The sequence below is a fragment of the Crocuta crocuta genome, unplaced genomic scaffold, assembly GCF_008692635.1.
Source record: "Crocuta crocuta isolate KB4526 unplaced genomic scaffold, BGI_CrCroc_1.0 scaffold95, whole genome shotgun sequence".
Taxonomy (NCBI): Eukaryota; Metazoa; Chordata; class Mammalia; order Carnivora; family Hyaenidae; genus Crocuta; species Crocuta crocuta.
Genome location: NW_027530971.1, coordinates 12,309,055 through 12,321,193, shown reverse-complemented (window position 1 = coordinate 12,321,193; position 12,139 = coordinate 12,309,055). Strand labels below are relative to the sequence as shown.

General features: G+C 45.2%; 1 protein-coding gene across 1 annotated transcript in view; it reads left to right on the top strand.

Moving 5' to 3' along the window:
- BRINP1 (BMP/retinoic acid inducible neural specific 1) overlaps nt 1-12,139 on the top strand; it is a 176,153-nt gene that overhangs the window by 103,483 nt on the left and 60,531 nt on the right. Inside the window, exon 3 of the mRNA XM_077769803.1 lies at nt 5,300-5,490. Coding sequence (XP_077625929.1) covers nt 5,300-5,490 — 191 coding nt within the window. The remainder of the gene's footprint in view (nt 1-5,299; nt 5,491-12,139) is intronic.

Below are 12,139 nucleotides of genomic sequence, written 5' to 3'. Positions count from 1 at the left end.
CCGTCCCCCCCCCTCCCACCCCCCACTCCCCGGTCCCCCAGTGGGACGGGCCTCGCTGCAGCCACCCCATGCCTTCCATCCAGGGTCCTTTTTTAATCTCAGTCTAATTGGTTTGCCTGCCCTGCTGAGATGCTTAATTGGGCATAAGCATATTCCACGGATCCTGTACCGTTGCGAGGCCTGCCTTCTCCTCTGAGGGGAATTTTCTTGCTCTGTGGGCTCGGAAGGAAGGATGTATTTTATGTTGTGCTCGATGCACTGAGAACTTACATGAAATGGTTCCTGGGCCAGCAGAGCAGTTAGACGACATGACAAGCAAGACTTTCTCACTTTCCTTTATTTTCAGTCTCTCTCTTTTTTTTAAAGGTGGCTTGTTGCAGGGGAAAGGGCAGCGCGTGTAGAGCCTCGAGCCCTAGGGTCTAATTTCAGCCCTGCCAATCATTTGCTCTGTGATTTGGGGCAAAAAACTTAATGTCTCTGAAATTCAGTTTTCCTATCCATGAGTTGAGTGAGTTGGGTTTGATGGCTTCTATGAAAGCAGTCATAGTGATGCTCTCAGAACAGGGTTCAGGGCGCCTGGTGGCTCAGTAGGTTAAGGGTCCGACTCGTGGTTTCTGCTCAGGTCATGATCTCACGGTTCATGAGCTTGAGCCCCGCATTGGGCTCAGCACTGACACTGCAGAGCCTTCTTGGGATTCTCTCTCCCTCTTTCTCTCTGCCCCACCTGCTCTCTTTCTCTCAAAATAAATAAATTAAACATAAAAAAAATAAAAAAAGAACAGAGGCCACACTCTCTGGGGGCCAAATCCAGCCCACCACCTGCTTTTAGGAATAAAGTTTTACTGGAACACAGCTATAGTCACTTGTTTATGTATTGTCTGTGGCTGCTCACACTGCAATGACAGAGCTGAGTAGCTATGACAGATAAATTACGGCTGGAAAGCCCGAAATATTTACTCTCTGGGTCCTAATTTAGAACATAAATCAGATTGTGTCATTGCTGAAAACCTTCTTTTGACTCTATACATTACTTGGAATTTAAAAATAAGACATCTTTACCAAACCCTACATAGACTTTCAGATCTATGCCTACTCCACCCTGCATTTTAATGTTATTTTTCTCTTCTTACCCTTCCTTTTATCTCTTCTCCTGTACTTATCTACTCATCTAGGCCGGCCTCCTTGATGTCCCCTAAGCCTGGCAAACATTTCTACCTCAGGACCTTTACACCTGCTCTTCCTTCTTCCTGAACATTCTTCCACCGGATGGCCCCATGCTCTCTTCCTCATTTCCTTCAAGGCTCTCCTTTCCTATCAACACATCAAGAAGGTTGTCTCTGTAAAACTGCATTCTCACCCCACCCCTGGGGATCCTGACTGCCTTCCTCTGCTTTATTCATCTTCATAGCCCTTCTCCCTCTCCAACTTGTTAGGTTTGGCTCGTTATGATCAGTGCACTCTCACTAGAGCTTAAGCTCCTTGATATCAGCTAATTTGTTTGTTGCAATATCCTCAGATCCAGAAAAACAGTAGGTGCCCAAACTCTGAAAACAGAAATCAACTGTTTCAGCTCTAATGCTATTTAAATCTACTTCTGAATAGGTCTAAGTGCCGTGACAGCCTTTTACTTCAGTGTGCTTTGGTAAAAGGCATAAAATTTTAGAATCCTGTAACTATTACAGTCTTTGCTCCAACATTTCTACAATGGCCACAGAGTCGCATGAATTCATTCTTCGAGTATTTTTAGCCTCGATTGTTGGCCAATCAGAACAGTCACTGACAACCTGTCTTTACCTCTTACCATCTGTCTCTCTCACACACACACCCCTCCCTCACCAACCTCCTCATCCTCCATTTTCGCACATGGAGTTCGTTCTTCTGGAAACACCCTTTCCCTATCTTTGGTCATATGTTCCCCTCAAGACTGAGCTTGTACGGGAGAATTCGTTGACACCGCCACTTCTGCCCCTTGTACAGATTGGGTCAGGGACCCTTTCTCTGCCTAAAGTTACTGTTGCGAATAACACAGCATAGCCACATAGCTTTCCAAAACAGGTGTTTTTGTCCACTAAGATGGAAGAATTCCTCAGGATCAGGAACCTTGTGATGCTAAACAGGGAGTTCCTAGCACAGAGTCAGTGCTTCCTAATCATACCCCCAGCTGCTGAGCTCTTCTCACATTCCTGGCTGTGTCTTACCAGGTCCCATGCATCGCCCCACTTAGGGCTGTGTCCACCCTGTGAGGAAGGAGCTAGGTGCTCAGCATCAGCATCCTCCCTAATTTTTTCAAGGAAGCAACCAAGATAGGAGGCGGGAGGGTAGCTGATGGACATCAGATAGAGGCTGTGGAGAAAAAGAAGGAAGGAAGGAAGGAAGGAAGGAGGGAAGGAAGAGGAGGAATTGAGTCATGGGCTTGTAATTTGATGGTGGAGATGGCATTATATTTGTGTATCAATACTAGTTCTATGGTTTTCACATTTTACTTCTCAGTATCTATATTAAAAGACTGATACAAGAATCAGGATACCAATTATTCACTCCCAGCTCTACCACTAACTAGCTGTGTGACTTTTGACACATTACTTAACCTCTCTGTATGTAAATGCATGTTAGTTTTGAGAAATGTAGCCATATTCACATGAAAAAAATTAGTAGTCTAAGGTCATAAGTTATAAATCAAAGTGATTATATATATGTAGATACATATACATTTGTTTACTGAAATATGAGTATGTTTCTATGCATATATATAACTTTATAATTACATGTATATATAATTTTATAAATTTCAGGGAAAAGCTGATGAGGAAAGACTCTTCCTTAGAAATATCTGATGATTCTCATTGCCGTTTATCAGTCAGCTCTTGCTGAGTAGCAAATTCCTCCATAACATAGTGACTGAATACAATAGTATTCATTACCTCCGTTTCTGTGGGCTGGGCTTCTGGGTGTGTCTTTGCTGGGCACCCTTGCCATCTCTAACCTGTGGTAAGTGGGTTCGAGGCTCAGCTGGGAAAGGTCTGCTTCCTGGTTCTCCTGTGTGGGTGCTGATAAGATTCAGGTCCCTCTGAGGCCCCCGTTTCTTGGAAGCTTCTGGCCAGAGGCTTTGGTCCTGACCGTGTGGATCTCACACCATGGCAGAGAGAGACAGACACACACACACATACACACACACTGGGCAGGCAAAACATAAGTCGAAATCTTTTGTAAACTACTCCTGGAGGTAACATTCCATTACTTCCACATTCTGTTCATTAGAAGCAAGTGGCTGGGTCCCTTCCTGCCCACACTCAAGCAAAGGGGTTGAATCCCCTGTGTGATTCAGTGTGAACACCACGGTGTGGGGGTCATGGGATTCATGTCACAGGCTACCCACCACACCTATAAAAATTCTCCTCAGCCAGCTCGGAAGTCCCGCCCTCTCTCCTACTTCCTCCTTCCCTTCCTCCAGCCCCTCCCTCCTGTATCAGCTCTTCCCAGACCTCTGTGCATCCCCCACTCTGCTCCTCCCTTCCTTGCATGGGGATAGTTGTTCTTAACCACATTTCTGCCTATCTAAGGCCCATGCAGACTTTGGAACTATGGTTCGGAAATGACCTCTTCTCTGAAGCTTCCCCTAGAGACCTGAGAAGTCCGTGCTCTTCTGTGTCCTGTAGTCCTGGATTTACAACAACCTAGAAACGCTCATCTCCCCTGCCAGACCGTGAGCTTCCTAAGGACGTGGGATGGTGGAGTATCCATCCTGCTCCTGGAGACATCATACTTTGCACTTAGTAGGTGCCCTGCAAGGGCACACTGAGTGCAGCCGATTCACTTAATAAGTACTTTGGAGCTGACTTTATTTAGAATTTGAACGGTGCCGTGAAGTATGAACAAAGATTCCATAAGCAGGCATGGACCATAAGCTCTGAGGTTTGGAAATGTATTCCAACTTGAAAGCATTTTTTTCCCAGACCCACATTCCTCTACTTCAGGGGTCAGACTCCACCACTGAATTACAGGGGTGAATTCTGGGGTGATCCAAGCCTACCTCCGGTTCGGCTTCTCCTTGCTTCGTGCCCCTTCTTTCATTCGTCTCTCCCATCTTGTGGCAGGAAAGAGGGACCTTTTCATTTAACTCTGGTCCCCATCATTTATCGTGGCTGACCTTACCATCTTCTTGGCTGGTCTGTTTTTCTCCAGGATCTTGGAGCTTATAATTCACGGAGACCTGGTTATTCCAGAAGGAGCTGCATCTTGGGTAGGAACAGAGGTCATTATTAAAGCACAAAGAACCTGAGCCAAGGCCCTTCAAATTTCTACTTGTATTCCTTTTGCCGGCTTCTTATCCATCATCTGTGAACCTTTAATGATTTTCATGTCTGGGAATGTGTGAGAAAATATAGTTGTAAAACTATCTTTCACATTGGATTAGTACCTGGCAGTTTCCAAAGGTATTTTCACACCTGGCGTTTCATGTAATCTGTGCACCAGCAATGAGAAGTAGATAATATTAATTGGATTTTGTAGATAAGAAAACGTAAGTACAGAGAATTATTATGCTTTGCCCAGGATCTCCCCACAGAGTTTGCAAGAGACGGAGTGAGGTCCTGAGCAGGATTCCCAGGTTTCAGGCTCTTCAATCTTGATCTCCTCCATCATTAGTGAAGGGAAGAGTGGAAATTCTCCCACATGGTCTTCCAAATTTAGCCTTATTTCTTCCAGTAATACTAGTGACTGCTCACTGAATATATGTTAAAAGTGTGAATCAAACTGAGGTCTGGGCTGATTGATTCTGGAATCGCCTTAGAGTGGATCTCAAGTTGCTTTCTGCTTTAGGTCTTGTCCGTTGTTAAAGAGCCTTCGTCTCCTCCCTCTCTTCCTCCCTTCCTTCCGTCCATCCACTCATTTATTTATTTATTCATTCACTTGGCTGGCATTCTTAGGAATCCTACCGTGTAACAGTTACCATGTACCTAAAGAAGATTCCATCTCAGTGGTATGCTTCACAGCCTAGGGGGAAAGATGGATAAGCAGCTAGGCGACGGTGATATTTGTATCCTGATGCTCCGTAAGCAACATGAGAAGAGGACCGTGTCTATCTGTCCCGCTACAGTATCCTGGTGGGCACTGCTCAGTAAATATTTGTTGGCCGGAGAGAATTGAGGGCTCCAGATCTAAGTATCATTTGTCAAATGTTAAGAATAATTGGCGTCACTCTCTCACCCAAGGAGAGATGCCTGGAAGGGATGGCTGGGAGGACTTTGCCTTGGGTGTAGAGGTGGTAAGTTGAGGCATCTTGCTCCTCTCTCTTGCCCAGGGAGTTTGCCCGTTGGAAGGTGAGGAACACAGCCATCGAGAGGAGAGACCTCGTCCGTCATCCAGTGCCCCTCATGCCAGAGTTTCAAAGAAGCATCCGCCTGCTTGGCAGGAGACCCACCACTCAGCAGTTCATCGATACCATCATCAAAAAGTACGGCACCCACCTCCTCATCTCTGCCACCTTGGGAGGTAGGTTGGCAGCTACTGGGCCATAGCCTTGTTCATGCCTTGGGGGTCTGGGTTGGAGGAGAGGTTGGGATGCCCTACGATCCAAGCCAAGCTAACATCTCTGCGTCTATACGTCACTCAGAAGCATATATTGCCAGATACTGACTTGGTTGCTGTGGTCATATCAGAGCACTCGGTTCCATTTCCTGGGGCAGTCCAACTTGAGTTTACTAACTTTTGCGGAAATTATAACTTTTGTGGCTTCACCTTGGAATTAGCTCAATTCGTCAGGGATGCTTAATCTGATTATAGTATTAGTTCCTTCGGAATGTGGTCTAATCTGGGGAAATAATTAAGCTTCGGATGTTGTTTAGAGAGTTGCTTTTGTTTATTGAAGTCTGCTTTAGGGACTGATAACTTGAGGTTATCATTTTACAAACAGGGTGGTTTGTATCTTACATGGGCTTGGCGGCGGTTAATAGGAAAGCTGACTAATTGCTGCACACGGCTTCACCCTACCTATGCCCCCGTATCCAGTCCAACCCTTCAGAGAGCAGGATAAAAGAGAGGATATAAATTTCTTAAAGAGGGGGATATGGTATAAAATTGTTTTTAAAAGAAGAGAGGGATATGACATAGAGACTAGTGTATTTTGATGCGTATGGTTCCTGCCTCCATGCATCGTTTTATATTATGAGCTAAAACTCCTTGAACATCAGTTTTCTGCCACAGTGACGAGGGTCACTGAATTTGGGGAAAACCGCTTTGGTGGGGGAACCCCATGCCTCCTGCTCAGGGAGCTGCGAGGTTGCATTTAGATATGACCTTCGCCCGCGAAACAAGAATGGCGTGTTGCCGGAGGCAGGATGGGTGGACAGAGGTGTAAGTATAACATTCGATCTTCTCCTGCAGAGGAGGGGGAAGCACCAGGAGCTGGAGTGGCTGGGACAGACTCCATGGGAGAAGCAGCGACATAGCTCGGCAGGTGTCGGCGAGGCACAGTGGAGGTGGGGGGTGCTCTCTAGGCCAAGCACACAGTCTACATTGTGAGGAAGCCCAGATTAGGAACTTGATGATAACGGGGGTGTGAGGGAAGGGTGGGCAGATCCATTCATCCTTACTGTAAGAAGAGCCATTATGTATCATTTGCCCATAGTAGGCATTGTATGCTGCCGTTAGTCCTCAAAATCTGCAAGTGAGGTCATGTGATCTCCATTCTCTAGCCAAGGAAGCCAAGAGGCAGAAAAGGTGTGGCTAGTCAGTGAGAAAGCTAAGGGGCGTCTTGTTGTTTGTTTGTTTTCTATTTATTTAAACTAAAAACAAAACAAAACACAGGTCACAGTTTACCCTACATTTTTAACACTGGGCTTTCTGTCCGCAAAGCCTGCACATATATATATTTTTTGACTCAACATCAGTTATAAGCTTTAACCAACTCATTCACCTCCCCGATCCACCCACTCCAAAACCAATGAACCAGCCTGTAAATGTTGCCTGATACTAGTCAAATATTAAGTAGGGCTTTGAATGTTAAATCATGTCGTATAAATTATATTCTATTGTGAAGTGAAAACAAAATCACTTCCATATTGAGTGTTTCATTAACCTATACCCCTTTTCCTTGAATTTCTCCGCCCCCCATTTCACTTGAAATATATATTTCAACCTATTCTGTTCTTTAATTAGAAGCTGTGTTCTGTCCGAGTCCCTGGAAATCCCAAATAGCAGAGACCTTTCTTTTGCTGTGAAATATATTTTTAATTTCTTCAAGGCGGAGTAGTGAATTATTCACAGAGCCTTGTTCCTCTTCTGTTTTTACAGCACAACATTTTAAAATATGCAAAGCTTTGGATTGGGTGCTAGGGTTGGACAGCAGGCCCTAACTGTGCCCTTGGTCCTCACCGTGGAGGAGCGGGGGGCAGGAAGGGGAAAAGATTGACTGCTGATTGAACACAGTGTGGCAGACCCTGCATGGGGTCCCTTCTAACATCATCATTCCATTTACTCGTTCGTGGGAAATGGTTTCTTGAGAGGCTCCGCATGCAATGGGAGACAAAGGGAAGGGGTGAGTGTAGTGAATGGAGGGTCAGGCCCTGGACCTGGCGTGTCTTGGTTCCAGTCTTCCTTCTTGGTCCACACCCCACTTTTCCGTCACCTACTCTAAGCCTCGATTTCCTCTCTTAGAACGAGAAATACCGGAGAGTATTTTCTTCATGCGTATTGTGACAGTGAAATAGAACGATGCATTAAAAGTGCTGAGCACAGTGTTTGGCAGCAAACACACTGCTGCTATTGCTGGTGTTGTTTTACTATTCTCATTATAATTATTGTAATTTAGTGGGGCTAAGGAGCTTGGGGGTTTGGGATTCAAGCCCATTCCTACCACTCACTAGGTGAATAGGAGACATTGAGAAATTCGCTTTCCTGTCTGGATATCAGTTTTCCTGCCTAAATACAAGAAGGTGCAGAAAATGTTCTTCTCTGTAATTTTTCCTAAGAACACCGTGTTCATTTAGAAGAAATGCTCTGATAAGCTGTTGGGGGTGTCAGGTGAGCTCCTAAGGGCATACTCAAACAACAAAAGATGATTCTTAAACTGTCACATGTAAGACAAGTAAATGCATTTATTTGGCTCCTGAGAGAGAGAGAGAGAGAGAAGAGGAGGGAAAGGCAGTGTGAGAGAGAAAGTACAGCCAGTGGGAGGGCTGACACGTGGCATTTCCATGGATTCCTCAAGTTGTTGGTGAACTTGATTCATCTCATAAAATACTTGGTGTGAACGATTTCCTCATGGAACGTGGTAAGGGGGAAAATAGGGGGTCTAGAATGACCCACAGGGATGCAGGGATAGGATAGCATTTTCCTGAAGATCTCTGAAGATCATGGTTTGGATCAGAGGAAACACCTTGGAGCCTGTGTGATATGTGAGCTTGAGTTGGCATGAATGGCCTACCTACATCGACAGATATGCACAAATCCCTACTTAGACCTGGGTGCAAGTTCTTCTACATGCAGACATGCATGCGTGTGCAGTGCACACGTGCATATACATTGGGCTCATGCCTATGGGTGCAATCTACACATGTGTGTGTGAGGTTGCACGTGTATGTGAATGTGTGTAAATTACATGAATGTCTTTTTATGCAGGAGGGCTTATGTTTTTGTACTTGGGTGTATGTCTGTGTGTATATTCAACATTCCCACCCTGCATTTTCGGGAAGCTCCCCTGCGCTGAGAGAAAGGCTGAGAATAAAGTCACAGGAGCTTAGAAGGAAAGGATGAGAGATGCCCCAGAGGGTCCCAAATCCTGACATCTTCCTCCCCTATTTAAGAACAGTATCCCTTATACGCTTGAAAGGTGAAAGGATCGGCTCCCCCCTCTTCCCCCATCCCCAGTGCATCTGAGTCCCATTTTGTTCCCCTCGCAAAGATGTGGCACAGAGAGTGAGGCAAACTCCCTGGAGGACAGAGAGATGGAGGAAAGGCCTATGTGGGGTGAAGAGGCAATTTGCAGGAATGCCCAAATGGGAAAGCAACTCTAAACAGAGCATTCTCTTAATAAACAAGAAATTAAGTCTTAATAATGCAGCAAGAAGCCCATTAACCTCTCTTGATCTAAGGCTTGCTTCTGCCAGTTTTCAGTCCAAAGGAGCTGGGTCTGTTCTACCTTCTCGTTCTCCCCTTGGAGAGCCCACACTTGGAATATTTATTCCTCTGAATATGCTCTGACTTCCAGCATGTTCACATATTTAATCATTCACCTCTCCGCCCATCTATCTATTCATCTGTCCATTCACTCACGTATCCACCCATCTATCAATCCATCCATTTATCCATCCCATGTAACCTGAACATCTGTTTTTCATCTGACCCAGGAGAAGTATCTGGAACATTACAGAAGAATCCATAGAGTCCTTGTTCCACCCCGGGCCACCACCCACCATCCTGGAATTCATTGTCTCATTGTATATAAAGTCATTTGTATGCCAAATCTATTCAGATCACTCTGGAGTCCAGAGGATGGAAGATCATGTCCTCCTGCATTACCCGCGAGGGTTCGTAGGAAAGTGCAAGCATGAGTGTCTGACTCTGAACTCACGTCTAGGCATGTGGAACCCAGAGGTTAATTTTGATGATGATGAGTCTTCTCATGGGGAGATTTCAGTCTCGTAGTTGAGGCAGATGCGTCATGCAATAAATACTGTAGAGTCAGCTCGCTTCCATATATACTCATTCATCCACAAGCACTCTGATCATTTGCTAAGCACATAATACTGGTCCATGTTGTGCTGGGATATGACTAGGAAATGATGAAAGCCTCTTAGGGACTCCCTGACCTCACAGCGACTCTCCTCTAATGAAGGAGATAGGCTATTAAGCAAGTAATCACCAGGAAATGTGGTAGGTGAGAGAAATTAAAAATAAAGAGAAATAAAAGAGACAGGAAGCACCTGGTTAGAGTTTTGGATCTAGTTTAAGTAAAGAGTGGGGAGTTGGGAGAAGGCTTCCCGGAGGAGGTGTTGACTTGGGTGAGATCTGAGGGATGAGTAGAAGTTAGCCAGGAGGGGGAAAAAAATAGAAAAACAGAGTGCCACAATGAGAGAAGAGGTGCGTTTGTGCAGGACAGAGCCTACCTGGAGAGTGGCAGGGTTGTGGCTGGAGAGGCCAGAGCATCATTCCACATTCCCCGCAGGGATGCAGGCACCCTTTTTCCGGGCTGCATTCCACTCTTTGTATTCCTCTACCATTGCTGTTCGTCTGGTATATTGAAATGGCCCCCTTATGTCTCCCTGTACCAGCATTGTCCAATCAGAAATGGACGTGTGAGGGGGCGCCTGGGTGGCTCAGTTGGTTAAGTGCCTGACTTCAGCTCAGGTCACGATCTCACAGTCCAGTTTGTGAGTTTGAACCCCACATCGGGCTCTGTGCTGACAGCTCAGAGCTTGGAGCCTGCTTCGGATTCTGTGTCTCCCTCCATCTCTGCCCCTTCCCTGCTCATGCTCTTTCTCTCTCTCTGTCAATAATAAACATTAAAAAAAAAATAAAAAATAAAAACGTGTGAGCCACATAAGCCACTTTAGATTTTCTCACAACTACTTCTTTAAAAATAAAAGAAAAAGTGGGGGGGGGAGGGGAGAGAATTCATGTTAACAATATATTTTATTTCACCTGATATATCCAAAATATTATCATTTCCACGTGTACTCAATGGGATAAGCTATTAATCACGTATTTTATATAACTTTTTTTATATTTTCAGATTTTGGAAATCTACCGTGGCCTTTATACCTAGTGCACCTCAGATTGGACTAGCCACATTTCAACTGCTCAAAATCCACCCTGGTCTGGTGACTCTTATATTGGACAGCATACTTGTAGTCACTCGGTGACTTTAGAATGAGGACAATGTCTTATTTATTTGTCCCCCTACCAAACTGCTCAATGCATGCGTGCTGAAATAAACTGAATGGCCACGGTAGAGAGTGGAAGAGGGAGGTGATTACGTCTCCCTCGGGCTGAGGGTGTGGTGGGAGAAGTGCAAGGTGATGCCCCTGTGGGTTCTGAGGAGTGTATAGGAGTATGCCGGGTCAAGGACAGGAGGGAGGGCTGAGAGAAAGTGACAAAAGCTGGATAGGATTTCAACAGTCAGATAGGGGAGGGGCAGAATGGCATTCTAAGCAGAGAGAAGCATTTGAGGAGAGCCCAGGAGGAAAATGGGCAACAATAAATCATGGAGACGGAAGGAATGCTTTGGCTAGTATTCATGGAGGGAGACAGCAGTGAACAGACTGGAGGCGGCATGTGAAGAACCATGAACAGGAATGGAACTCAGTTCTAGAAGCAGTTATGGAGGGATCTGAGGTGCAGGAATTGGTCTGTGGGTCAGCACAGGGCACCCTTCCTCAGTTAATCACTATCCTCCTGAAAGCAAATTTTTTTCTCTTTAATCCAATCAGCATTCTTAAGAAATTTCAGTTATCTTAGATATCAGACATTTTTCCTCAGAAAGCATGTTGTATTGTAGGGTAAACCTCATACAATTGATATTTTGCAGTAATCAAGTAATAGTCATTAACACTTAAGTGGTACTCACTGTATCCCAGACAGCATTCAGGTACTTTGTGCAGTTAGCTAACTTAATCCCACTGACAACCCTAACCTCAGTTTTGCGCGTGGAGGAATTAAAGCATAAGGAGGGTAAGTAACTGCTCATACAGCTAGTTCAGTCCAGGAAGCCTGGCCCCCAGAGGCTGCTTTTTCCTTCAACTCTAAACGACTTTGATTACTACAGTGAACCAGACCCTGCTGTAAGGACCTCACAAGTCTTCATTAACTTATGCTTCTTAATTACTGTATGAAGTGGGTGCCATTCTCCTAATTTTGTTAATGAATAAGATGACGAATGGAAGGGTTAAGAAACATCCCCAAGTTCACAGTTCACAGAAGGTGAAACCAGACATATCGTGGTCAGATTGGTTTAGCAGGCATTTCTGGACACTTCTTTCTGAAGTTCTGATGAAGCATCTTTGCTATCCAAAATAAAAGGCACCAGGAGTTACTGCTGTTGGTAATCTATGCACGTGTTACTACGGAAAACTTCATGGAGTAAGATACATGAGTCTGTGCATTCCTCTCTGGCTCTCTGTTTCTCTGCCCCCTCACCCGCCCC